This window comes from Schistocerca serialis, chromosome 5, assembly GCF_023864345.2.
Source record: "Schistocerca serialis cubense isolate TAMUIC-IGC-003099 chromosome 5, iqSchSeri2.2, whole genome shotgun sequence".
In the NCBI taxonomy this organism is placed as follows: domain Eukaryota; kingdom Metazoa; phylum Arthropoda; class Insecta; order Orthoptera; family Acrididae; genus Schistocerca; species Schistocerca serialis.
Genome location: NC_064642.1, coordinates 556,396,190 through 556,423,394, shown reverse-complemented (window position 1 = coordinate 556,423,394; position 27,205 = coordinate 556,396,190). Strand labels below are relative to the sequence as shown.

The 27,205-nt window shown below is 44.1% G+C and overlaps 1 protein-coding gene across 2 annotated transcripts in view; it reads left to right on the top strand.

Moving 5' to 3' along the window:
* Positions 1–19,047, top strand: part of LOC126482370 (terminal nucleotidyltransferase 5C) — an 89,849-nt gene extending 70,802 nt beyond the window's left edge. The window contains exons 1-2 of one of the 2 annotated variants that reach the window (XM_050106459.1): positions 11,183–11,447; positions 14,960–19,047. In XM_050106459.1, coding sequence (XP_049962416.1) covers positions 15,005–16,276 — 1,272 coding nt within the window. In that variant the 5' untranslated portion in view covers positions 11,183–11,447; positions 14,960–15,004 and the 3' untranslated portion in view covers positions 16,277–19,047. Of the gene's footprint in view, positions 1–11,182; positions 11,448–14,959 lie in introns of those variants that run through there. The other variant, XM_050106458.1, reaches the window with a different exon arrangement.
* The last annotated feature ends 8,158 nt before the right edge of the window (positions 19,048–27,205 follow it).

Sequence of the window (27,205 nt, the reverse complement as noted above, 5' to 3'; positions counted from 1 at the left end):
TGCTGATAACTTCGCCAGATGTATTGTCATTCAACAAGTTCTGCGTTCACATATTGATCCCATTACTCAAACGAAGGGCTTCGTCCTTAAAAACGCACTACTACATAAAGTTGAACAAAAATTTCATACTGTTGGACAATGTGACATTCTTAGCGAAATTCGAACCAAAACTTTCGAACTGTTCTTATGAGGTGTATTTCTTCTTTTCTTGGACATCATCAATAAGTGTTGATTCATTAGCATTTTCGTACCAACATTTCTGTAAATGGGATGTCCTTTAAGTGTCACAAGACAACTGCATGTTCAGAGCTGCAGCCATTTAGACTACTTCGAAATTTCTCTTACTACCTATACAATAAAATTTATTAATCTTTAACACCTTCAAAAAATCTTCGGTTCTAGAGTTGTCTGAACTGCTTATGGCCCATCGTCTTCTTCCATAAGACTAACACAAGACAGATACCTTGACAGGACTTCCAACGCTTAAATTTCTGCTAAATGCTAACAAGCGTTTCTTCTTCTGAAACGTTTTTCATTCCTAGTTGGCGTTTATAATTTTCGCTTCATCAATCTGGTATTTTTACACCCAAATGGCAAACTCTCCTAATTTGTTTCGACTCCTAAACTGATTGGCTCAGTAGGGCCTGATCTAATTACTAATTCTATTACCCTGGCTATCTTAAAACTTTATTTCTAGACGTTACTCATTTCAACTGCCCTTCAGTCGTCTGCCGTCTGAGACATGACGATATTGTAATTTTCAGATATTTTTCTTCTCCTTAAACTTTAAAGAAAAAATCGTAGAGGAATTAGTTCCCCTTACTCTTCGCTTAATGTACAGATCGAGAAAAGGGGTGGATGAAATGCAACCTTCTCATTCCCTTTTCAGCTGTTCCTTCCTTTCTTCCCATATCCTTACTGTTAAAACTAAAGTTAGGTTTTTGTACAAGTTGGGGGACAATTCCTCGCTTCTTGCATGTTGCCCGCAGTACATTCAGAAATAGTGCATTCCAGTCAACATTGTCTGGATCTCTCGAAATCCACAACTATTACATAGGTGTACCTTTCTTCAGTGCGTATTCCGAACACGTCGTAGGGTCAATATATTCTCATGTGTTCCTAAATTTTCTCCGGAATAGTTGATCTACTCATCATTAGAGCGCGCAAGGGCTGCAACTAACATCCGAGAAACCCGCGGCAGAATCACGGTTTGTGGGTCTTCGAGCTTGGTTCCTCTGTAAACTATGAACGTGGGATGAAATGAAATATTCTTGGTTTAGCCAGAATCAACCAGCGACCATTTGTATATCCGTTCGAACGTCTTACTGTGCCCATGTCACAGTATAATTAGCAAGATTTGAACGTCGAATCAGTTGGCGCCCGGACACATTTGATAATCGATTAATTCCTTTCGCAACAGATTGTAATTTGCACCACTCAATGGTCAGCTAATGGCACTATTCCTATGTACACCGTTCGGATTTTACGTGCCAAAAAACTTTTTCAGGGAGATGACACGAGCCACTTGTATTCTTCAAACTTCTGCGAATCTGTTAAAATTTTCTAAGAACGTAGACAAATACGTGTACTTAATGGTCGTTCTGTGAAGGCTTAAACCGTTTGCATGATGTAATCAGCACGGTTCGAAAGACCATAAATGAACCTATACCTGATCGTGCGTCACCAGTCAACAAAGATGTAAGTTTGTTGCCAAGCTCTGGCGGTCTACCGTCAATCATGGTGGTGTTCGTAACCAGAACGAAAAAAGCTATCGTGGCACCAAAAAAGGCAAATGTTGTGAGCAGAGTTAGAAGTGAAAAAGGAACTAGGTTTAAGACTTAACAGCTTAAGATGCTTGAAGTCAAAGTAAGTTGACATACGTGCGGTTTTTGTAAGACAATTCTATTCCCCCCAGAACAGTGACACCCTCTTACCCCTGTTAAACATACAGGGTGTTTCAAAAATGACCGGTATATTTGAAACGGCAATAAAAACTAAACGAGCAGCGATAGAAATACACCGTTTGTTGCAATATGCTTGGGACAACAGTACATTTTCAGGCGGACAAACTTTCGAAATTACAGTAGTTACAATTTTCAACAACAGATGGCGCTGCGGTCTGGGAAACTCTATAGTACGATATTTTCCACATATCCACCATGCGTAGCAATAATATGGCGTAGTCTCTGAATGAAATTACCCGAAACCTTTGACAACGTGTCTGGCGGAATGGCTTCACATGCAGATGAGATGTACTGCTTCAGCTGTTCAATTGTTTCTGGATTCTGGCGGTACACCTGGTCTTTCAAGTGTCCCCACAGAAAGAAGTCACAGGGGTTCATGTCTGGCGAATAGGGAGGCCAATCCACGCCGCCTCCTGTATGTTTCGGATAGCCCAAAGCAATCACACGATCATCGAAATATTCATTCAGGAAATTAAAGACGTCGGCCGTGCGATGTGGCCGGGCACCATCTTGCATAAACCACGAAGTGTTCGCAGTGTCGTCTAAGGCAGTTTGTACCGCCACAAATTCACGAAGAATGTCCAGATAGCGTGATGCAGTAATCGTTTCAGATCTGAAAAATGGGCCAATGATTCCTTTGGAAAAAATGGCGGCCCAGACTTTTTGAGGATGCAGGGACGATGGGACTGAAACATGGGGCTTTTCGGTTCCCCATATGCGCCAGTTCTGGTTATTGACGAAGCCGTCCAGGTAAAAATAAGCTTCGTCAGTAAACCAAATGCTGCCCACATGCATATCGCCGTCATCAATCCTGTGCACTATATCGTTAGCGAATGTCTCTCGTGCAGCAATGGTAGCGGCGCTGAGGGGTTGCCGCGTTTGAATGTTGTATGGATAGAGGTGTAAACTCTGGCGCATGAGACGATACGTGGACGTTGGCGTCATTTGGACTGCAGCCGCAACACGGCGAACGGAAACCCGAGGCCACTGTTGGATCACCTGCTGCACTAGCTGCGCGTTGCCCTCTGTGGTTGCCGTACGCGGTCGCCCTACCTTTCCAGCACTTTCATCCGTCACGTTCCCAGTCCGTTGAAATTTTTCAAACAGATCCTTTATTGTATCGCTTTTCGGTCCTTTGGTTACATTAAACCTCCGTTGAAAGCTTCGTCCTGTTGCAACAACACTGTGTTCTAGGCGGTGGAATTCCAACACCAGAAAAATCCTCTGTTCTAAGGAATAAACCATGTTGTCTACAGCACACTTGCACGTTGTGAACAGCACACGCTTACAGCAGAAAGACGACGTACAGAATGGCGCACCCACAGACTGCGTTGTCTTCTATATCTTTCACATCACTTGCAGCGCCATCTGTTGTTGAAAATTGTAACTACTGTAATTTCGAAAGTTTGTCCGCCTGAAAATGTACTGTTGTCCCAAGCATATTGCAACAAACGGTGTATTTCTATCGCTGCTCGTTTAGTTTTTATTGCCGTTTCAAATATACCGGTCATTTTTGAAACACCCTGTATGATGAGCGGTGCGAGAACACACATTTCTGCTTCTACTGCACTCAGAAGTTTGTGGCGTCTCACTCTCACTGCAGCATAATCTGGCAACGTGACTCGTATATACGGACACTAAGGCAGCCCTCCATCTCGATGGAGATGTGCCCGCTACCTCGCAGATATTGATTTCAGTGTTAAGAGTGGCGAAGTTTTGTGAACTGTCAGGCCTCATCCCGAAATTTGATGGGAAAGGAGGCACTGCTCCATATGTGGGGACCATGATACCAGCTTGTTGAAATATCGTGAGGGCGCTGATGACCACGATGCTGAGTGCGCCTCTCACTTAAAATCATCAGTTACTCAGTGGAGCATTCTTTGTGCTGTTACATTTTTGCACGCTCTTCGAGAACACCCTGTATATTGCTACTTAACACGATGCATTACACGTGGCACGGGTATGGATACTGAAGAGCAAAAAAACGCAAATATGTCCACTTGTTTTGGTTTACACAGTCTCCGAAGCTACCAGATAGTCGAAAAGCTAGTTCCCTTCCTTCGCACCCCTAACTCTGCCCAAGACACATCCGCCTTTTTTTTACCACGGTACGAGCATTTTTCATTCTGGTCTCACTACTGGCCGAAGCGATTGTTTCGCGTTCCTGCGTTCAGCAGACTGTCACAGTCGCTGTGACAGCTGTCTACAGTTGGGCCGTGCTTCGCTCGAGACGCGGTTGGTGTCGCGAGCGGCACGCCGGCTGTGGGCGACGGCGCGCTCTGGCGATGCTGTAAGTGGAACGAGTGCAGCGGCGCAGCTGCAGGCGAAGCGAGAGCGAGAGCGCGGGTTGCGCAAGCGGACAGGTACAGTTAAGCCGCCAGGCCAGCCACTCACAGCCCGCTCCGCCGCGGCTAAGCATACACTCGCCCACTGCCTGCCGACCGGCCAGTTACCCGCGTACTCTGCTCTCCGCGACTGTCCATAGATTCCACTCCCACGCCGAAAAAAACTTCGTTAATATACACTACAATCTTTGAAATTCGAAGCTCGACAGATTTTATGGTTAATCGAACCAATCCGCTCCCTTTGAAAGAACCTCCATAAACATAACATACAGTTTCTGGCGCACATTACACGAAACGAATGGCATTACATGCTGCCCACACACAATAAATTACGCAAAGTCAGTCTAGCTAAAGACTTTGCTGAGTCCCGTAACTTACCTGCAAGTGTAACAGCCATCTAGCAGCCGTTCGAAAACAGGGCAAGTCGGACTGTCCGGTATAATCTGCTCCCTTTCGTGAAACATTGTAGCTGTGTGCGGAAGTAGACTTCCCAGGTCCTTTGAGCGCGCAGGTAAGCTGGTTGACTGTTGTAAGCGGCCAGCAGGTAGCTCGAAGACTGCAGCGACCAGATACAGGTCTATCCCAGCCAAGGACCTCAGCTCGCGCGAAACTTGTGTACTTAGATACTGCTGAATAGCCCCAGTAAAGTAATACGGAATGAAGTGCTTCTATATCAAAAAGGGTGTTCAAAAATGGCTCTGAGCACTATGCGACTTAACTTCTGAGGTCATCAGTCGCCTAGAACTTAGAACTAATTAAACCTAAGTAACCTAAGGACATCACAAACATCCATGCCCGAGGTAGGATTCGAACCTGCAACCGTAGCGGTAGCCCGGTTCCAGACTGTAGCGCCTAGAACCGCACGGCCACTACGTCCGGCAAAAAAGTCTTCGGTCCAATTAGTGTCACTGGAAACAAGGGGAGCACAGTGTGCCCTCTCGCACTATTTGCTCAAAACTTAAATGTACTATCGCAGGACCAGATACTTCCAAGCGAACTGCTTACAGACTTCGTAATTATGATCGAAAGGAAATGCACTTTGAATGCTATTGGACATTGAAATTTATCGTTAGTGAAAGTTAAGAATGTGTGCCAAACAGGGACTGGAACACGGTACGTCTTTGACGATATGTTCTTCGTGTAATTACCGTACCTTCTGATGAAGTCACCCTTAGAGGTGACGAAACCTGGTCAAGGTATATAGAAAATCTATGCAACCGATTGGCAGATTTTTACATATTTTACATGTTTTTCAAAATTCTTGAACGGTCGAAGTGTTAGCCTTGCCCATCCGGTTACGGTCCCTGGCACTGAAATTTCGGAACCACCAACCACCACGCACACTAGTGACCCAGTGCCCCTGCCCCTTTACCTTCAGTAATTGCAGTTATTCGCCGATTACCGTAAGAGTTACTTCGTGCATATAATCATTATGCTGCCCCGTCCTAGGTTAGAATTCTGTGATCATCTTGTCGGACATGCCTGACAGAATGCAACATTTTTGATCCTGCAGCCTTAAGCGATTACGATCTGAAAAATAGAGGCGACATACGTATAATCAGGGCGAGAAGGCCCAATGATCCCTTCAGTGCAAGTGTACCAACACGCTCGAACTCTTACGGGAATCAGCAATTTCCTGCGAGTGACAAGGTGAATAGGCAGGAGTACTGTATGGATAATTAGGAAATTTGTGTGTCGAGGACCGTGTCCAGATGACCGAAGCGGTAAGGGCCATCGGTCATAAAAACAAAGAAATCCGGGTTAGTCCCGATCCGGCATAAGTTTCCATCTTTATCCGTTCACGTATTTCAGTGCCCAGTACCACCTAATGTCATTTCCTCTGGGTCATCATATAACATTCTTCAGGACGTGGCGGAAAAACACACCATATGTACAACTTACTTAAAATTTAGTTCGTTCAGATCTTTCCAGCAATCTCTTCATACGACAGATCATGGGTCGAACTGTAAAGTACTAACGTTCAATTACGTGTTTTTGAAATTCGTATTTGCGTGTGGTGTGTTGAAAAGTGGCAAAAATATTAACTTCCTTTTACAGGTGGAGCTATTAATTTCTATTTTGTAAAGTACTGCCAGTGCTTCGAAAGTACAATAACCTGAATCCTATTTTTCGTTTCTAACCCTTACTTACATTTCCTCTTCATTTGTTACCCATTTCTTTCGTGAAATCTAACTACACTCGAAATTTTTGAAGGCTTTAGAACGTCCAATTATCCAGTCTACTGCATAAAGGTTTCGTGTTTGCTAAGCAACCCAGCGACGAAATTTGCCTTTCCGTTGGATCTTAGCTCTTCCTTCTCAAAGCAGCTTCAGAATGGTGTCAGATCCTTACCGCAATACTGACAAATAGGATGAACGCGTCTGATAAGCAGCTTTTTTCGTGGACGAATTAAATCTCCTAAATTACATTCTAATGACTTCCAGCCTGGCATATGCTTCGCAGTATTTTAACGTAGAGGTTTCCAGGGATCCATGAATTGTACGGTGATGTATCTTGCCGCCTACTGACGTACACGCCGGAGATAAACTGCCACTACATTCACGAATAGCTATGCGGAGCTTCACATGTTGTCCAGTGGAGCACAAATGTGCGAACAGCGCTGTACCTCAACCTGAGAGTACTCTCGAAGTTGAATTAGTCTGTCGATTTGGTTCCGTCAAGACGACAAACGGTAACACAAAAAATTCTTTCGTGGTGATACCACTCCATTGCTTACGATGTTCGTAATTGCGTTTGATACATTGGAGCTAGCAATTTTCATCCTATCCACTTTTCAGTGTTGAGTTCCTAATGAACTATGCGACGACATTTCGAACACGATCTTCTCAAGGTTTCAGCAAATTCAATGACTCATTTTACTTAAAATACTGGTACTCTGTACGTCAGACCTTCCTGTTGGTTTCGTAGTTCGAAACCAGTGTCTTTAACCTAACATTAGTTCCTGGTGACGACGCTATATAAATACTGCGGTTCCTTCTGGAGGTCTGCATTAGTATTTCTGGATAATAAGAAACGAAACGAAGAACTGGAAAGACTTGGGGGGATTCGAATGTCCATCTTCTTCCATCCTTAAGGAAGTCACAGAAATTAGCAATAGAAATCAAAAGCAATGTACGTGGTATCCCAGGAAGAATGGCCAGAAGTCAGGAATGAGGAACGACCATTCAAAGGAAAGTCTAGTAAACATACGCTCTGAAACGCATACTTTTCAAGCGCCGAGTACTACTTTGTTTCCGATACTGTGAACCACACCTCCTGCTGAAATAGTGCTTGTCTCTTGAAGTATGCATTTCAGAGCGCATGTTTACTACACTACTTCTATTAGAATGACAGTTGCTGTCACATAGTTGATAATTCCGCCCAGGATACCCTCACGAGGCATATTATAATTCAGACCTTCGTTGAAGGTATTTAAGTATGCGTGATCGTGAAAAGCTAAGCACAATCTTGAAAAACAAAATTCAAATAATACATTGAACTATGAAACACATTTACTGGTAACATCGTTACAAACAAGAATGGAACACATGTAGATTGCAGCTCTCACGAAAACTGAAACTAGCAACGAGATAATTCAGCGTTCTCTAAACTTTCTGCTTCATAATATGCAACGCGGGAATATTTACTGTTATTTCATAAATTTAGTAACGTGCCACAGATAAAGTAGTCCGTCAGAAAATTGGTCCTCCGCGCGCTGAAACTTTAACCTGGGGGCTAAAAATCCGCAGAAAGCCGATACTCTGTGTTATAAATTACTCAATGATGTATTTGGTAAACATTCAGAACTTGTCTTAAGAGATCGGGGAGCGAACCTTCGTTAAATGCTAAACTAAAAAACTGAATCCGTTCAGAAAACGCTTATGTGGGTAAATGCGGGCTGCCGGTGTAAGCTAGTTCACGTATTTCACTAGTGTCCAGAAGCTCTCCAGCACTACGGAACGTGTCTTGAAAGTCTTGCAAATGCAGCCTGGAGAGTCAAATGGCAGATTTGCCAATTGAGCTGTAAGCGGAGAGGCAATTGGATTATCTGCGATAAGGTTCGTTGGCCCTTCTCGTTGCCAACTGAAGCAGAATCGGTGGAGAGCTTGTCAGAGCAGTGACAGATAACCGTTAGGGTTATCTCGACAGCAGGCAGGCGAAGGTCTGCCATTGAATCACTTTTACGTTCATACAGTGGTCTTCCAAGAACGGCTGCTAGTTTTATCTCCCGCCAGCTTTGTAGCCTTCCACCGACGTTACGCTGCTGATTAATCATTTTGGGGTTGCCTGGTCATTTGAATTTTCGCCAAAATTCAGTTCATTTATATTCAGCACATGAACAGTTTAAATGCTTATATAGAAATATTAAGTGTTAAAGTACCACACGCAGAGGAGCAGATCAAAAATGGGCTGAGTACCAGGAAAGTGATTTTAACCCCAACCTTGATTTTACTTCGTTGAGTTAAGAACAAATAAACAGGACTCGATAGAATATTTTAGTTACTGCCGCTCGTCCAGAGACGGAAAAGTGTGAAATCGTTGCTGCTGTCGACTATGGGTTCTCGCATCAAATAGTAAAAGCAGCAGCGTCAAAGACGTCTAAAAGGCCAAGATTAACTCTAACCCATTAAAAGTTTAATAAGGAGTGCTAATGAAATGAAATTTCTCGCACAGGTGCCAAGTGAGCAAATAACTATAGTTTTGTGATTCTTCGACTTCTCCCGGCGTATTTATTGCTCGAACAGTCCACGGGTGTACTGCCGCTCGACATTATGGAACGGCAGTACACCCGTAGACTGTTCGAACTAACGGTTTGGTCATTCTTATGACAGCATGTTGACTGAAAGTAGACTTCCGCGTATTTAGTCACAGATGTGCTGTTGAATAAACGGCTCTCCAGTTTCCAAACGTGCGCAGTAATCACCGTACCATAGGAAATGTAAGATAAAAGTATCCTAGTGCTCCGGGAAGTTTCCATGGAGAGAGCAGACGAGCTACTTATCAGATAAAAATTGGGGTCTTGCGTGATACTTCAGTGACATGACGTTGTTTGTTCGCTCACGTATGGACTTCATTAGACATCCGTTACGTGCCTGCATACAGAAATTGTGCAAAAATATTTCCCGAACAGAAAAGTATTTCGCAAGCTGGTACCTCTAAATCTTGTTCGCTGCACCCAATATCTCAGTGACGGTATAAATAGTGCACAAAATATGTTAATTCTTCGCTGGGGGTAGGTGGAAACTGCTGCATGGGCAGGGGTGAAAAATTCTGGAAAACCCCCCGAGAACTACTGCTTCGCATGCAAAGTGTTATGGGAAATACTCTTTACTGATGGCTTGATGGCACTGGATGAACTTAGAACAGTTTACCGGTTTCAACCCTAATACCAGAAATAAGATGGAGTAATCGGAAACTGACCCGAGACTACTGACGTCACTGGTATTACTTGTCCGAACACGGTCGCTGACTGCTTTAAAAGGGAAGAAAAACAAATCATAGCTAGTACCATGATAAACTTCAAACGGTACGAGGACTGGATTGATAGAACTCTGAACTGCTACAGCCTTATTAACTTGGAATCGCGTTACTGTGATCAAGCCAGAACCGTCAAACGAGAGTGAATGACAAATTTCAGTATTGCCGCCAGTGTTCGGTATCTGCGGGCAGGCATTTTTCCTTCACTGTGTTCAGTTCTGAAGGTCCATTGGAGACGAATGAGGTGAATAGGACGAGGGCAATTGAGAATTTTTAATTACTGTGCTGGTAAACCCCGTATGTTTGATTTTCAAACAGCTGAGCAGACATTTCTCTCTTTACTTATTCTGATCATCACTAAACTGACACACAATATTTTTAGCGCAACGCAATCTGACTTTCAATAATATCTACAAAAGAGTGGCCCTGACTAACAATAACCTAAACGTTTCGAGTCACTTACCTTACAAAAATCTTCGTTACTCGAACTACTGCAATACAGCGAGCGCTAATACTGCCAGCTAAATAAAGGATTATAACTACTGAAGGCAGTAACTACCGGTAGGTATAGTTAGCAAATGAAAGATTTTGATAGAAAACACCGTACTTACATGGTTTTTCTGACGGACACGTCCAGATCGTCCTCTCTCAAAACTGTCATCTCTCTCTTCAGACATCCACCGCTGTTGGCGGCTCACCTCAAACTGCGCAACGCTACGCGCTGTGTTGACATCACACTACAATAGCAAAGTCTCCAACAATGCAAACCAGCCACGGACTTCACACAGCAGAATCAGATTTTCATATAGATCGCGACGTGGCGTTACCAACATAAAAACCTTAGATAGTGAATAGACAAGCAGTCGTCAATGTTCAGAAATAGATGTGACATGCTTGATGCTGCATTCCGCAGGGCGAAATTGATTGTAGAGCTCTTTCCGGCGTCGCTAATTATAACGAACGAAATGCTCCTGCACATTTTTGTATAGGAAAAATGCAGTGAAGTAATGCCACTTCAGGTACTTTCCAGCGTGCTTGGCAGGTGTTACCACTGGGAGATATCTTTTAAAGCCTTCCGTGTCGTCCTTTACGGCTGCGGCTGTTGCGACGCCTCCGCAGATGGCAGTGACGTCAGATTGGAGTTTCGGGGGTGGGGAGGGGGGGTGAGGCACCGCGCCGCTGCACCGCTGAAGAGTCCTTGCTCCGGTCTACTCTACGCCGCGGGCAGCGGCCGGACGCCATGTTGAGTGACGTCAGGCGGCCGTCCTTTCACTGTCCGCGGCGTTGCCTGGCAACGGGCCTGCCGTGGCGCGGCGGCGGTGGCGGCGCGGTGGTGGGGAGCGCGCGGCCCCTCTGCCTCCACACCTGCGGCAGCAGCCAGTCACCGCCGGCCGCTCGTCGACGTCGGTTGACGGCTGGTTGCGCTCTTCGTGTGTCCCGTCGCGCGGCTCGCCGCTGTCCGCCGACTCGGCTGCTTCGCGCGCCTGACAACCACTGCTGCGCCCGCGCTCCCTTTCGCGACAACGCCGGAGCTGGGATACGTACGAAGGCACTGCGTTCCGTCCTACGGCGTCTAGTTCAGTAGACGCTGGTCTGTGCATGGAATTGGCACGCTGCTGCTCCAGCTGACAGTCGCCTTGCGAGCAGTTCACTAAACACGGTACATACCTCATTCATCTTCCTGATTCGTGTGCTTAATTTTTTGGTGCATAGAGGTTCTGTGACGCAACGTTTAAATTTTTTAGAAATTTATTCCCGAGTCTTCATCGGTTAAGCAACAACACTCCTAATACCATTGTCGTAACGCTGTACATAATCGCGGAACTTACTTTCCCCTGTGCTGGAACAGACAAGCTTCTCGTCACCGTAAAAATGTTGTCCGCGTCTATGGACTTGACTCGTTGTGTGCTCATCGGTACACTTGTCCTACTTCGTGTTAGTGCATAACATCGTTAGTACAGTACTCCTAAGAGCACTGTACGTGGTGCGGCGTGCTTTTCACTTTTTTGTGAGCCATCTGTTAGAGGATTGCGCGCGCCGTGGTGGGCCAGTAGCCGCGCTGTTACGTAACAGTGCTGCTAGCCTGGACTGTGATTCACGCCGCTATTGCTGCATGGCTGGCGACTCACGCTCTACATTTAAGCTGAATTTCTCTTCATTACCTACAGATCAACAGAAGTCTTACAGAAACTCGTCGAGAAGAGGTCTCAAACTTTTGTCACTCGTTTACTAAATGGAGAAATTCACGTTGATCGTGTCAGTGCAGCAGAAACGAGACATCAGTAAACTCATGTGGACAATGGGTCTGAACACACTATAGCTTTGTTGGTGACATGAGTCCGCTGTGGACGTGCGAAAACGACTTCAAAACATCGCTAGAGCTGTCAGCTGTTGCCACCGCGCAAATTTTGTTTTTAGAGACAATTGCACAAATAACCAGGACTTGATGAAACGAATGTTACACCATCTTGAACGCGTCTTGCTATCTGGCACGATACGTAATGTTACCGTTATCTTCGCATTGTGGTTGGAGACCTGCATTTACTCCCAGTCCTGTACCCAAGAGAAAGGCAGTAATACAGTCACGGCATTGTGCGAAGATAACTTCCGTAACTGTTGACTCTGTAAATTGTAATACGGGTCAGTAGGTTTCCATTCACTTTCGACTCAGCGAAGTAGTCCGTTAAACAGTCGGCTTCTTAAAGGTACTGAAACAGTAATTGCATTTGTAATGTTTGCCACTTCATTTTGCGAGCAAAACAGTGATTGGTTTAGAGTACTCCAGAGTGTCTAAATGTTCAGAGGTTAGCCAGCTGCAATGGATGAAAACCTGTACGCTATCGTACGAGAACGTTCGTACAAAATCGCTGAGAGGTTGCATTATATTGTTAAGCATCAAACTGAGAATGGTTTTAAAATTTCCAGTAGGATTGTAGATTTGTAGTGACAGCGTATCAAGCAAATGTAATAATGACTCCAAAACATTTTTTCAGACACAAGGACAGTTGTGCGTGTAGTTCCTTATCGGCCTTTATTTCTTTAATTTTCTGCTGACTTTATGGACAGCCAGAAAATTTAACAAAGATCAATGTTGGCATTACAATCAATCTTCCAGGAGTGTTACCTTTGCGTGTGGTTTCGCTAGTGTTAACCTTACTGCCTTAGTTTTCATTTAAGCAGTTTTGTTGGGCAAAGTGCTCAGTTCGACAAAGTTCGTAGTCTGAAATGGTAACTAACTATGCTCCGAACACGTTAGTAATCGGTAGCCCATTTCTACATTTGTTACCATTTTTGTTTGATTGCTTCTAGAATTACTAGGTTTTTAACCTCGTACGCATAAGCTGCAGTCTAGATTGCACTGGGCTGTGGACGTCCTGAGATCAGTTACCTGATGGTTTAAAACGTCAAATACGGTCGTTCAGGATATTTGGCATAAGGGACCAGTTACCAATCTGAGTATTTCAGAGTTTCGAACACGTCAGACCAGTAAATGAATCCAAAGCTGTCAACTAGTTGCAGCTAAAGGTGATTTTATTCGACCTCTTGGTCATAGTTTCGCCGCATGTAATCCCGTATTCTGAAATTCATGCAACTAAAATTTCACATTGAGAAAAAAAGACTTGTGTGGTTTATTTCTACATTGTAACTAATCCTACATGACAAGCCCTTACCATAGGGGCCAACATGTTTAATAATGTATACAATGAAGCGCACTAACAGCATATTTTCATGGAAAAAATATTGATAATTTTATTATTAGGTGTTTCCCAGTGTGAAATTTTACTTAAATTTGTTTCTGAAGTCTGGTTTACATCTGTCGAATACTTGGTCAAAGTTTCAAACTGGCTGACTGCTTTGCATTCATTTAATTATCGGAATTTTAGATCATAACATGAACAGTTAGATATATCACATAAAACACCATGAAATTTCATGGCTAAAGGAAACTACAAATATCCGTGCTGGAATGAAAAACAGTATCGTAATGGAGAAACAGCATTAATAGGAGGCATTACTTTCGAATTCGTCGGTTTGAGCCTGCTCGAGGTTACACGCCTGCTGGGCTGACACTAACCTCCGAAGCTAGGCACCGTCCTCAGATACGCGCTATGCAGTACAGGATTTGACAATTAAAATACAATGGATCATTAAGATATTTTAAATCAGCTCAACTAAACGATGAAAGTTTTTATGAAGACTGGAACCTCCGCCGGGGACCAGCCGCACATCACAACATTTCAGACGTAGAAAGATCGCCAGATACATGACATAAAAACGTGACACAGACATGTTACTCTCACATTTCGAAGTGTGGTAAAGCATGAAAATGGTTGACACCGCTATAGTGACACATAAGCGGAAAGCGACCATGTTGTCTTCTAAGTGTATGTGTGCGTTTTGTTCCTTCATCTGTCAGTGAACCGTTCATGCACGTTTTCCATGTATCCACCCTTCTGCGAGGTATTTTCATTTTTTACTCATTCACAGCGATAGTCGTGCTTTCGACATTCAAAGACAATCGTCAGACTCAATAGCCAGGATCTGATAAAGTGTTGCTGATTAACGTAGTCAAAAGTATTTTTTATTTTCTCTCCATTTCTGATGTTACAGCCCCGTTTCCATTATAATTGACCGGGCTGTTACGCCGAGGTCGGTTGATGAATTCTGTGTCAATTCCCAACCTTTCGTCTCCGACTGCGAGAGGCATCTTCAAGGGTGTCCGTAGCTCGATGGAAGGACCAACACACCCACTGGCTCAGCGAGTCAGTAGCGAGCCGGTGGGTGTGTTGGTCCTTCCATCGAGCTACGGACACCCTTGAAGATGCCTCTCGCAGTCGGAGACGAAAGGTTGGGAATTGACACAGAATTCGTCAACCGACCACGGCGTAACAGCCCAGTCAATTATAATGGACATATTTCCGGCCGCGAAAGTCTACATTTTAGTAGCCCCGTTTCCGCAACGCAAACAATGTTTTTCCCGAAATCTCCCGACACTAGTTTCTTCGCCCTATTGTGACTGACGTGCAGCACTAACGTGAAAGGCAGCAAAATATTGTACCACCATTGGACGTTAATGTCGCAAACACTTGCTATAGATTATGGGCGTGCGCAGCGCTAGTAAGCAGTGTCTCCTGCAGCGATGCTGACTGGTGTGTTTTCTGTCGGTTGCAGTGTGGCTCCTTGGAGATCGGCGAGGAGCGTCGTCGGCGCGTCAACATGATGGAGACCCTGAGCCAGGTCAGCGAGAACTCGACCGGCGGCAGCGGTAGCGGCGGCCAGCAGCGGCTGGCGGTGCTCAGCTACGAGCAGGTGCGCCGCCTCAACGACGTCATGGACGAGGTGGTGTCGATCCACGGGCGCGGCAACTTCCCCACGCTGGAGGTGCGCCTGCGCGACCTGGTGACGGTGGTGCGTGCCAAGCTGGAGGCGGAGACGGGCGTCCGCGTGCGCGACATCCGCCTCAACGGCGGCGCCGCGTCGCACGTGCTCGCCACCGAGTCGCAGCCCTACAACGACCTCGACCTCATCTTCGCCGTCGAGCTGTCGGGCGGGCGCAACTTCGACCGCGTCAAGACGGCCGTGCTGGGCTCGCTGTTCGACCTGCTGCCCGAGGGCGTCAGCCGCAAGCGCATCACCACGTGCAGCCTCAAGGAGGCGTACGTCTCCAAGATGGTGAAGGTGAACCACGACGGCGACCGCTGGTCTCTCATCTCGCTCGGCAACTCGCGCGGCCACAAGAACGTCGAGCTCAAGTTCGTGGACTCGATGCGGCGCCAGTTCGAGTTCTCCGTCGACTCGTTCCAGATCGTGCTCGACTCGCTGCTGCTCTTCTACGAGTGCAGCGAGCTGCCCATCGGCGAGAACTTCTACCCGACCGTCGTCGGCGAGTCCGTGTACGGCGACTTCCAGGAGGCGCTCTACCACCTGCACAAGAAGCTGATCGCGACCAGGCACCCGGAGGAGATCCGCGGCGGCGGCCTGCTCAAGTACTGCTACCTGCTCGTCAAGAACTACCGGCCGGCGCAGCCCGACTACATCAAGACGCTCGAGCGCTACATGTGCTCGCGCTTCTTCATAGACTTCTCGGACATCAACCAGCAGCGGGCCAAGCTCGAGAACTACCTGTGGAACCACTTCGTCGACGCGGACGAGGAGCAACTCAAGTACCAGTACCTGATGCTTCTGCACAGCGTCGTCGAGGAGTCGACCGTGTGCCTGATGGGCCACGAGCGGCGGCAGACGCTCGCCCTCATAGAGGAGCTGGCCTACCGCGTGCTCTTCGCCGAGCAGAGCCGGCTCCTGGCGGCGCACCACCAGGCGGCCGCCCCCGCGGCCACCGCCCCCGCCGCCCCCGCGCCCACCGCCACGCTGCTGTACACGACGGGGCACGGCCACGTGTTCTACGCGCCCGTCATCCCCACGTGCACGTGCGCGGGCGGCGCCGCCGCGGCGTGGATGGCCGCAGCTGCCGCCGCTTGCTCCTCGTGATGTTCGCGCTCGCGTTCGCAGCTGCGCGTTCGCGTCCACTGCCGCCCGGAGGCGGTCGCAGCCGCAGCGGCGGAGCTCTTCTGCAAACTGTGAACGCGGCGGCCGCCGTCCGCCCCCGCACTCCGCCGGCTAAGGAGGTGCCGGCCGCTTACCGCCTCGTACCCAGAAACTGTGCGACGGGAAGCTAAAAAAAAAAAGCCCATAAACTGTTTCACGAGTTAGTCGTGACCGTGACTACACGTCACGTTGCGGCACTGAACCTACTGTTGAGTCATAAAAAAAGAGAAAAATATTTTCTAATAGCATGAATGCACGAAAAATGACGAAAAAAGTGGACAAAACGGACTTAACAGGAAAAAACACTACGCTAAAAAATAATTGCGACCAAACCATTCCGAGATACACAACTCGTTTAAATTGATTTGGTGTGTGGCTGTGAAAAAAAGCTCCAAAAGAAATAAATGAAATTTCTGGTTGTGCTGTTTTGAATTACTAGGAGGATAAGTTTCAATTTTCTTTTTCATGAATAAGGTAGAATGCAGCCTGAAGTTACAATATGCAGTATGTTTAATGCTTTTATCTGGTAACTTGGTTGAAGATTTTTTGAAGTAATGGAAAGTTTTCTTGAAAAATTGTAGGTAAGAGGTTTGAAATCATAGTTTCTTGCAGATATTTTAGATTAGGTTTTGTATAGTAGTAGTAGCAGCAACAGCAGCAGACAAGCGTTGAGTATTCCAAAGTAAACGGAGTGATGATACGTTATGCCCCTTGATGCTCATGTTTGTTTCCGTATGAAATTACTTGTTGACAAAGGTTACTTACAGCGTCCGCGATCAGTTCAGGGACATAAAAAATTCAGCACGGACATTGCCAAGTTTTCTTTACCATCTCTCTTCTGCCAGTTACAATAGTGGAGACGTGAGTTTTTTTTGGTGAAAAGTCCATACTTGGGAATGCACAACTTTCGTCTGTTTACATAACCGCCTCTTTGTGTGGCTGTCACGATGGTTCCGTATTGCTCGGTTATACGTGCCAGTCGACCTCGCTGAGGCGAGCAAATTCGCTCGCGAGGAGAAAGGGAAACCGGCCTGTAAGGATGTAGGCTGTGCTTGCAGGAAGTGCACAATAGCTTCGCGATTGAGGATCCTTTTTTTTTTTAAAGGATGACTCCACGTGAAGTGACCCTACGAAGCCAGAGGCGGGACGTAATACGTTCGGTGCAACTTTGAACGGGTACTGTAGAGTGTGTTCAGAATTTCTTTAAAAAAATGTCGCAAGTAATATTTATGAATATAGTTCCATGAAATCACAAAAACAGCTGATGGTTTTTACAGACTACCTGAGTAATTTGGAAACATTTTAAATTTTTAAGAAAACATGAGAAACACGAATTTTTATCGTTTTAGAGTTAACGAACAATAGACATTAGAATTAATCTTAAGAAAGGTAGAGGCACACTCTCCGTTAGTTCGGTGTTCGGCAATTTTTTATTTCTTGCCCAAGTGTGAGCACTTTAAGCATAGATGAATTTAGATTTGCAAGTACTGTTTCGTAAGACTGTCAACGTTTGTCTCCACAGTGAAATTATGCCCAAACTGTGAGACTCGTATTTTTTTGAGCATTGCACATTAATTCTCCTAATTCGTTAGCACTTTTCTTGCGTGACTGGAAGTTTTAGGAACTTTTATTATGTATGTGTGATTGCTAGTTGCGTGGCTTTACCAGGAATGACAGAAAAATGTGCAGAATATTGCTTTTTTGTTGTTGATTATATTCCAAATATTAGATCTCAGTAACATTTCTTTATGACCGTCGGATAAGTTTTGAGAGTGATTAAGCATAAGATTTTTTCTTTGCATGACGTGAAGTTATAGGTTGTCGTTAGGTTTATTACGCATGGTATTGACTTTAAAGTAATAAAACTTTCAAACAGCATTTCTTATCACTAGTGATTAAGTAAAAAAAATTTAATTGTATCAATGTGTATATATCAATATTACCTATTTAAAGAGGAAAGGTGTATCTTCAAAGTTCGCTTGTAATGTGCTCTGGCTTCGAAGCCAGATGTGTTTAAACTGACACTGGCTCGTGATTTGCGCTAGCTCGCGACCCCTGTCCCCCTTTCAACGTATTACAAATGATTATATCGGGTGCCAAAGGTTTAAAAGATCTTGCTCAAAAGAACGTCAGTGAGAAAGAAATGAAGGAAATTAGTGTGCTGTACTGCCAATTGTCGTTACTCGTGACTGTTAATGTTCACACCATATCTGGAGCACATTGCACGGCTTTGTGAGCGTGTAACATTATTCAGTAGAGTAAGCACGTAGATTGGTAGAACTTCAGGCTGCAATCCCTCTAAAGTGGCATTTAGGCAGTATGGAATAGGCAATAAGAAGATAGTTATTTTAATTAAAAATTTCTTACAAGAGATGTATTTTGTTTGCAGATAGCAAAGAAATGTTTTGCCATACTGGTAATTTGCTTAACTATTAAGAGCCTTTGGCTATGAGAATACTATAGTATTTTGCTTAAAGGTTGAACTGTCTGATTTAAGAAAAGTTTTCATCTTCTGTATTAAGGTCCTTTTGGCAAGTGTACTTGTCTGTTGTTTCATAACATACTGGAACAATTTCGACTGACACTAATGTTACTCCCTGCATTCCCCAATGTCTGCTTAATTATTTTGTTACCAAATAATTTAGGTAAGCATGAACTTGGTGGGGAATTACATTTTGATGAAAAAAAGTTCATTAAAGTACATAAAAACCTGACACTTTGTTAGCATATTTATTGTTCACCTACCTGACTTCCTTTCCTCTCACATTGAATCTTACATGACTGAGTTTGAAGTGCAGTGCCCAATAAACAGGGATACTTACCAGAAATCCCAACAGACTTTAAAACTAGTCTTTTGAAATTACATTATGATGGCCATAAAGCATGAATCTAATTTTGAAGACATGAAAGTTCCTCACTAGAATTGTGGTAAGAAGCAACTGATGGTGGATAAAACAGGTGGATGGCTAAAACTGGTGAAGCCACTGGGCAAAGCCACTAAGCTATCTACAAAAAGCATGCTCTAAAATTGGCCATCAATGATGGTTTACTTTAAGACCGACGGTGTTGTAAGTTGTGTACTGAGAAGTGTGCGTATAGAGAAATGTTCTCAACCGCTGGGCGAGGATTACGTTGCGTAATAGCAGAGATAACGTCTTTCGAAATAACTCCGCCGTTGTCAAAGCGTTTCATGCTAATCATCCTGTTGCTTGGTAGCGAAGCTATCTGGACGTGTGTGGAACCACCATACTACGGGACAACGGAACACTTAAGGTAACATAGTAAATCTTTACACTTTGTCACCCACAGAAACAAGAAAATAAAGGTAGCAAGTAGCTCTTAAGATGCTCGTATTGAGGTTACTGGTGTTCAGTGAGCTTTTCTATCGGTGGGTTTGTAATTAAGTCCTTACGGTGGGATTGCGCATTACATCAAACTAATTTTTCATTAGCTGAATGTAACTAGGCGCAAGCCTGGGGAGGGAGCAAAAAGATAACGTTCACGTAAAAATGGTATTTCATTCTTCACTATCTTTCATTTAGGTCTGCTGTATATCAATTTCCAAATTACGGTTTCTACACAATGGCGTGTTTAACGAAATGTGTTCCTGATGTTGCTATTTAACATGTGTGACGCTAATGTCTGAACATAAGGCCTTCTAGATTCTACCAGCTTAAAAAAAAAAGTTGACGCCATATATAAAACTTCCAAATGACGAGGTAGTAGATGTGATACATTATGTTTTAGATGTGAATATGCTGAAGCAGTGTTGCACTTAACACTGAAGACTATTGCATGCTTCGAATTAAGGCATCCGGACGACTCATCTCTAAGCATCTTGAACACAGGTAGATCGGTACCACATCAAAATTCCACAGGAGAAAGTGATAATGAAGCCAGTAATGTAAATCAGTTCTGAGTAGATGATGCCTTGTAGATATCTTCAGATAACGATGTACTCTCATGTGATACGGAGAGATTGCGCAAGTGTTCTACTGTGTACGCTAAGACAAAGGTGGCAAGTCTCAAGAACTTGTGTATGAAACACTCCGATTTAACAGTTAAATAAAACTGCAGGAATTCTTGATTTCGTATTTGTTGGGAGTTTCGTAGCCATTGAAAGAAAGTAAAACATGGACAGCTTTCGAAGACATTATTTCCATTGGATCTTATCTAGTCCAGACATTTGTTAGTATTCCTAAACCACTTACATTGCCATGACGGAAAAAGGTGACGGACGGAAGGAAAGTATCTCCTCGATCACGGATACTTCCACTGTTCAAGCACATAATTTTCTCTTACCTTAATATGAATACGGCGTGCGCAGTCTCATGATATACACTGTTTCATTGCTCGTTTACGCTATGCCTAATGCAATCAAACTTAAAAATAAATCTTGCAAAACCTCAGATTTTTAACCAATCCTCAGTACGTTTTATGTAGACTCCCATTCAATCAGTTAAAATTATCTGTACAAAAGATAAGAATCCAGAACTTCATTGTGTGTATTATGGAAAAACTAATCTTTCTTCAAACCGTAATTACATTACTAAATACAGGGCCGTGTCAACATCTGTCATCGTGGTACACAATGGCAGAAACTATGAACGACTAATCTCAAGAGAATCGCAATTTGTTACTCTCCATATAGGTAATGAATCGGAGAATGAAAAGATTGGCATTTAGAGCCGAAGGTAAGTCTGAACTAGATAGTCATCTCAATCTATGCAAAAAGGTAGTTACAGGTTTCTGAATGTTAGCGTCTCTCAGCAAATTTATTATCCATTAAAATCTTGAACAGTCATGCCTTTTTTTCCCCCTTAGTATTCACTTAGTATGTTGCTACTTGAAAATACATTAAATAACTTGGGTGAAACTTTCGCCCATAAAGGAGTAAAGGATGCAGCTATAACACAGCGTGAAATACCTCACAGCAGAAAACTTGTGAAAAGGTTGAAGATTTTTTCCTTCATTGAAACATAACAGGTCACTAATAGAAATAATAGGGCATTGATATACCTGATAATGGTCAGTAGATGGCTAGATGCTCACCCTTACGACCACCACTGTTACCGTTTAGGTAACATGTCTAGGTTACGTATAATTACATTGTTCTTATGAAATCACTGAAAACCGACGTATTCTATCATGAGATACCTCAATAGATACACTAGGCAAGACGTATTATTTTCATATCCAATGCGAAGTGTAGGGAGACCAGCACAGATAAAAAATAATTTTATGCATAATATGTTCAACATACTTGTCGATTACTCACCATTTTCGTTGCAATCAGCGCACTTAGGTTCGGCTTTGTTATATTACAACCCGTCTTGTACTCCATATGAGGTTAAGTAACAGTGTATGTTACCTACAAGCTACTGAGTCTCGGTCTGCGCCAAAACTTTCACAGGATGACAATTATTGAACTATATGAAATAAAATCGTCATAACTCGTGAACAGGACCTTCAAACGCACGATTGGCCGCGGGGCGTAGTGGGATTTAGTATGCGCTGTATGGTTCGGTTTAGCTACGAAGCCCACTTTCATTTAGATGGGTCGTCGATTTGCAAAATTGGTGCATTTGGTGGGGGGCGGGTGAGAATCCGCATTTCGTGATAGTCACTTCTCCCTCAACGGGTGTATCTGTGGTGTGCAATTCCAGTCACGGAATAATCGGTGCGATGTACCTCAGTGGCATGGTGACTAACGAATGGTACGTGAAGGTTTTTGGAAGATTTCATCCACATTATTCAAAGTGACCATGATTTGGACAACATGTGGTTCATGCAAGACGGAGTTCGACCTCAACGAAGTAAGTGTGTGGTTGATGTCCTGGAGGAGCACATTGGGGGCTGTATTCTGGTTCCGTGGTACGCTGAGGCCTCCCGCATGGACCTTTATTGGCCGCTATATTCTCTGGATCTGAACACGTGCGACTCCTTTTTGTGAGTCTATATTAAAGACAAGGTGTACAGCGATAATTCAGAAACCATTGCTGAGCTGAAAACGGGCATTTAGTTAGACAGCACTGATGTTCAGTGGGTCATCAAGAATTTCGCTGTTCGTCTGCGCCACATCATCGCCAATGATGGCAGGCATATAGAAGACGTCATAACCTAAATCGGTATCTCTGTAGTGATGTTTACATGTTGAATAAAATGTGTGCACGCCGTAGTTTGTTACAAAGTTACTTCGTACCGTTCAATATTTCACACTGTAGGTGCCAGACAGCCACGTACTCAGTTCTAAAGTAAAAATTCTTTAATACTTGATATCGATGTCAGAACGTGGGTATCGAAGTGATACTAAGATCACCCGTTAAATAATCTCAGAGTTGTGATAATTTGAGCAACAGAGGTTGGAAATCAACTACCTTAAAGCACTGAAGTGGGAGTTTCCATTCGTGTACTTCGTGTGGCAGAAAGATATTTAGCAAAGAACTCCATATCATGGTGTGACGCAGTGGTGATGTATGAGCAATTTCCTGCAGCTATTCTTTCGTATAGTGTGCCAGAAGGCGTAAACGACAGACTCCAAGCACTCTCTCTCAAAACGGCGTGCAGAGTAATTCTCAGCGGTGGAGGTAACGGATACATACGTTTATTCAAAAGTGCTACTTCGAAAGCGACCACCAGTAAATGAATGTTTCCTAACCACTCAACACTACCGCCAGTTTCACTACTTTCAAACTTACAAAACGTTTTGAATATTTTCGATGTGGCACAAATGGAAAACAGTGCAATAAGAGTATGAGAGTTCATCTTAAGTCTTGAACCATGTACTTACAGATATCGACGTGGAACAAAATTGTATTTTTATCCTCACCCCTCAGATAATTAAGGCCGGGTAACGAATCTAAACAGACTTGGTAAGTCCCACAAAAGTGCACGCCTAAATATCTCCCAACGTAACGTCAGTACTTTTTGTAGGGATTTGCCAAATTAAACCCGGAACGAAGTGTAGACGGAAAAATTAGAAACTAAATTTTAATTTTTGATGCAACATTCCAAAAACTCGACTATACCTGATCTAAGGAAAATAGATTGGTTAAGGACGGGATAACAAAATTCAACACATTTAGATTCCTGAGTCCTTCACAATAGAACTAGTCTAATCCAGATCAGAGGTTATCACAGGTCAGATATACAATAAGGTAATGGTGGATGCGAAAAAATTTAGTGGCCAAATATACAGTACAGAAAATACCAAGGGCTCTCATAAAATGTGAACTTGTAAGGCAGACAAAAATGTGGCGTGCAGAGACTGAAAAACTCTCACAAATTGGCAAACTTTGTAAACGACTACTTCTCAGGTATCGCGGAGAAGGAGCAACAAAATCTTCCTGAAACACATGTCGCACCTACAACGAGGTAAATATTAAGTACAAAGTTTCCGCAACAGAGCTTGGAAGCTACTGTAGTAATGACTTAATGTTAGCAGGTAGAGATGAAGAGATGCTGTACCAGTCTGTCTTTCAGCGCACAGACAGCAAACACCACTGAAGAACGTAAGTCCTTTCGTTCAGATATTTTTCCAGTGTCTCAAGTGAGCACGAATTGTGCGTTATCTGACAATGGGTGATGTATCTGATGTATAAAACTAAAAGCCAGTTTCATTACTGTAAGCCATTCTCAGAAATAATAAGGAAAGGGTTGTCCGTTACCAGTACATGAATAACATTTTGAACGTAGCACTTTCCGCTTTCCAAAGTGGAAGGACGACAATATCAGCCATGACAATTCTCAAATAGGTCATTGTAGTTCTTGTGAAGAACGATTGTTACGGGTAAAATGTTAAGCTTTTGAGCAGTGGGTGTCCATGGCGTGAGCAGTGATACGCCGTGGTTTAGAAGTCACTGGATGCAAACGGTGTATGATCAAAAATCGTACAATAGTGATCATCGGAATGATTCATGCAGTTGAGGCTGGCCTTATATTCGCGTTAATGGAGTTTCCTCTGTCCGGTCATCGTAATTCAGGTTTTCCCAAGTCACGTAAGGCAAAGGACAGATTCTTTAGCAATGCCACGAATAATACTTCCCACCGTCGTAAAAAGTCACAGGGTGTAAACAACGTGCTGCAGAAGTACAGGGTAAGCCAGGACGAACATCACACACTTGCAGTCTATGAATCAGGGAAACAGCATCGAATTGACGTACGAAACCACCGGCAACTAAATTTAGTATGATCTGGTTTTCATCTGACGTCGACCGTTTGAATTTGGCGCGAACTTATATTAGGCTAAGCTGTTACCAAGACCCGTACGTTTGACATTCACATTCATAGGGTTCGCAAACTCTCAGAAATAAATATAGGGTGTTCAGAAAAAGTGTCTAGTACTTTGAGAGGTGGTAGTAGTCATCGAAAGAAGAAAAATAAGTTGACGAAACGTGGGTCCGAAAACGCTTACCTTCCGAAATAAACACCGGTTTATAGGAAGGGCTGCGCGACGCTTAGTTCCGGATATTAGCACAGTCGTTGTACAGGCGCTGCTTCAAATGTGTCGGCTGGATATTATGTCGTCTTACTCACAGTACTCTATCTACGATTAGGTAAGATAGGTGGCTCGAGTCTTGTTGTAGGCTACGTCAGGTTTCGTCGTGTTGTGTTTGTGTGCTTAATTGTGCAGTACTGTCAGCCCTTGCTACGTGTCGTGGTGTTTTACCTTCTTCCACACGGGGATTCACTTACTTGTTTACTGTTATTTCGCTTTTTGTGCGTACAGATGGTGTAGCACATTTACATTTTCTCTCCTCCACCACTTGTTAGCAATGGAAGTCTGTTACTGGATAAGTGAGATGTCGGATGTGATATTCTGGTAGGGTTTAGCAAGCGGACGTAAGTTGCGAGCCCGTGCCCTCTACGCGGAAAAATATTCACAGCACAGAGTGCTCTGTGATGAGCTTTTACGCAAGCTTTTGCAGCGTCTGGGGGACACAGGTACCCTTGCACCTCACAAGATGGACAGTGGAAGGCCCCACACAGTCCGCACGCCTGAAATGGAGGAGCATGTTCTACGTTGGCGGAAGAAACCCTTGGACAAGTGTGCGAGGATTAGCAGCAGCAGTAGCCTTGTCTCACTCTTATCTGGTGGCGCGTTCAAGCCCTAAGACCACAGGATCATAACTGCAGGCGGCGGTTCTGTCAATGGCTGTTGCAGAAGTGTGCCGTAGATCAACTGTTCACATCCAATATTTTGTTTACCATTGAAGCAGTGTTCACAAGAGATGATGGGCTAATTTCCACAACCAGCACGAAAGGGCGGATGTAAATCCCCAAGCAATTAACGAAAGAGGGATTCAACACCGTTTCTCAGGGCATACTTGGCGATAGACTAATAGGGCTATAAGTGCTACCGCAAAGGTTAACTGGGGCGCCTTATGTAGGCTTCCTTATTAATGTATTTCCGACATCGCTGGAGGCTATGCCTTTGCAGCAACTGCAGCAACTAATAGAAATGTTGTTCATGCGTGATGCCGCACCTGCGCACTTTCCTCACAATGTGCGCAAACATCTCACGCAGACATTTCAGCTCCACAGAATTGGTGGGAGGCGCCCTCACACCTTGGACTTCTCGTTCCTAAGACCTCAGCCCCCTAGACTTTTGATTACAGGGACACACCAGTCAGCGGTGAGCAGACACTATAGCAGGTGCCAGCAGGTACAACAACCGAGTGTACTTCGAAGGGTGCGTCATTCATTATGCCGGAGGACAAATTTGTGCACTGTCATGAATGGACGCCACGTTAAACGCCTTCTGTAAACATCTGTTTATCGCAGAGAGCATGCATTTCCGTACCCATGTTTAGTGGATTTACTTTTTTTGGTTCGACGAGTGCTACCATCTCTCAAAGTATTCGACACATTGTTTTGAACGCCCTGTATAAAATACACGCCACTCTCCAGTAATGCCCAAGAACACCTGTTGTCAAACGTCTCATAGACAAAGTGGAAAACTTTCCTGAAATTTATCACAGCGAAGAAAACCGGCAGAAGAGCTAAAGTCTCTCTGATTATTCATCACAATATTTTTTTAATAACCCTATCAGCATAACTGTCTGATGTCACAATTTCGAACTGCAATACGTAGCTCTGCTATTGTGATATCTTTTTAAAATGGAAGGATGAACGTTTGTGTTCGTACCGTGCCGATAACAGTTGCGGTCAGACGTAGCAAACTTTTGTAGAGAGGGAATACATGACATCGTTCTTAACGTATTCAGGTGTCCATAAATGGGATCGTATCTCGTCTAGTAATTAATGGCTACTATTGAAACAAGAAATTCGATCATGTGTGTGACAACTCCCTCAACTGCGTTTATGAGGAACTCAAGATGATGATAACCTGAGAGTCTAGAACGACTTGAAAATAACCTGGTCTTGAAACAGACCAAATCTAAATTTGTACTTGGTGACTGGTTTGTCGTAAAACCGTCTTAATAAAAAAAAAAAAAGGCCACAGTGAGGTGGAAATGCTACCATAGTCGATAAAATAACACCACCTTCCACGCCGTCAGTTGTGACTTGTAACAAGTGTTTTACTTCACACAGGTCACTGGGACCTACTAGAAGGTAATTCTTCACCAATACTGCCATCCCACCACGGGCATTTTGGTTTTGAGGATGATTACATAACCGAAACCACTCGTTAAATACAAACAGCTATTTGCATTGCTTTAAATTCAGTGTGTGATAATTCGTTGTTGCTGTTCTATAACCAAAATGAATAAAATAACTGAAAAGATGACAATTTTTGATGCTTGAAGGCGGAACACAATCATATTGATGACACACAAAGCACGAAATTCCAAACGAAACGGAACCTGAAATACCGGAGGATTCGCGTTCTTCAGGACATCGATTCAGATT